A 1,695-nucleotide genomic window follows, 5' to 3' on the forward strand; every position below is an offset into this window, starting at 1 on the left:
GTCAATTGTCATTTACAAAAAATGATATTTTTTGTAATATTTTTCACATTTCAAAAAATTTTAAAAATATTTTTATCGTTAATAAATTTTAAAAATAATTGGGTGATTTAATAATTAAAGGATACTTTTAGTAGTTTAGTCTAACTAGAGAAAAAGGAATGGCTAACATAGAGACAGAGTAAGCTATACCTAGCTATCTCCTCTGCTTAACATTTGACCTACAGAAACACAAGTTGGTTGAACTTCATATGAAACTTTGAAAGAACACACACCAGAGAGAGAGACAGAGAAAGAAAAGTGTAAAAAGAAGCCTAACAGTTTCATTAAATTTTTTTTTTTTAACTTTTGAATGTGCTATGTTGTTTAGTTTAATCTTAAAATTTTCTTGTTCACGTAGTTATAATGACAAACTCTTAAAATTTTTATATTTATGTGGTCATTTATTAGTTAATAACAAACTCTTAAAAAATATTTTAATTTGCCACGAATAATTAGTCATTGTGCAGCTGGCCTGAAAATACCATGAAAACCAATAAAAAATTACTCACCTTCCAACTTTGAGATATGTTTCTCAACTTTTTTAGCGCATCCATAGCAATGCATAGATACCCTCAACATCACTATCTGAATATATATTATTTGGTCAAGAAAACAGAAATATATCACATTAATTAATAATTATAATATTAAGAATAAGGGCATAATAAAAATGAAGGGACTTTAATTTAATTTACCACCTTTGGTTTCAATTGAAAAGCCAATGTCTGTTTTCCAGCGACAACATCCTTCAATCTTAGCTTATTATGATGACTATCATCAGTTGCAATCAATGGCTTTGCCTCAAACTCATCATCTTCATCATAATCCATGGAGCTTATGCAGAAGCAAGAAGTGGTTGATGAAGCAGAAGAAGAAGAAGAAGAAGAAAAACAAAAAGTGTCTAGCATTTTACCTAGTTTCCCCATTATTATTTGAGAGGCAAATTTAGTTGCAAGAAGAAGAGCCTCTCATACAGAGGAGGGTAGTGATGAGAGTGTGTTTATAGATACGTCAAGAGGGGAGTGGAGAAGACATGGAACCTCTAAGGTCAAACTTTTATTGGGGGAATAGATAAAAAGCTAGCACACTACCCAATAAATTTCTACTGCAAAAAATAGATTTGGATCCTCTAAATTTTAAATTTGTACTTTAAAAGGTAAACTTTTATTTTTGAATGGTTTCTCTCTCATATTTATTATTGGTGAGAGATTATATTTTATTCTCTAAAGTGAAATTCAAACTTTAGAGAATCCAAATCCAGAAATAACAATTGAAAATGAGAAATGGATCCTCTCCATTTTTTTTAACAATTGAGAGGATCCATTCCCGATATATGAGAACTCTTCCTCGCATTTAAAAGAGAAATTGAGACTAAATTATATCTTTATAGTAATTTGTATTTAAGTATTATATTTAATTTAAAAATAATCACAAACAAAAATCTTTAACTCTCTGATTTTAAATCATAACATAAATTACTAATTTTTGATTTTGATTTTAAAGTCAAAACCTCGTTAGAGAAGTCATGAAAATTTTTTATTCTTGTTTCTCTTAATTTTAAAAATTCTAATTTATAATTTTAAAATTATTATAAAAAAATTTTTTTATGAGAATAAATTGAAAAATTTAAAATTTAAATGATAAGTTAAAAATATA

At 27.2% G+C, this 1,695-nt stretch overlaps 1 protein-coding gene across 1 annotated transcript in view; it reads right to left on the reverse strand.

Moving 5' to 3' along the window:
* Positions 1-1,114, reverse strand: part of LOC107642119 (protein SODIUM POTASSIUM ROOT DEFECTIVE 2) — a 2,030-nt gene extending 916 nt beyond the window's left edge. The window contains exons 1-2 of the mRNA XM_016345431.2: positions 738-1,114; positions 549-624 (exon numbers count right to left, since the gene is read on the reverse strand). Of these exons, the coding sequence (XP_016200917.1) occupies positions 549-624; positions 738-965 (304 nt within the window). The 5' untranslated portion in view covers positions 966-1,114. The remainder of the gene's footprint in view (positions 1-548; positions 625-737) is intronic.

Source organism: Arachis ipaensis, chromosome B05 (genome assembly GCF_000816755.2).
Source record: "Arachis ipaensis cultivar K30076 chromosome B05, Araip1.1, whole genome shotgun sequence".
In the NCBI taxonomy this organism is placed as follows: Eukaryota; Viridiplantae; Streptophyta; class Magnoliopsida; order Fabales; family Fabaceae; genus Arachis; species Arachis ipaensis.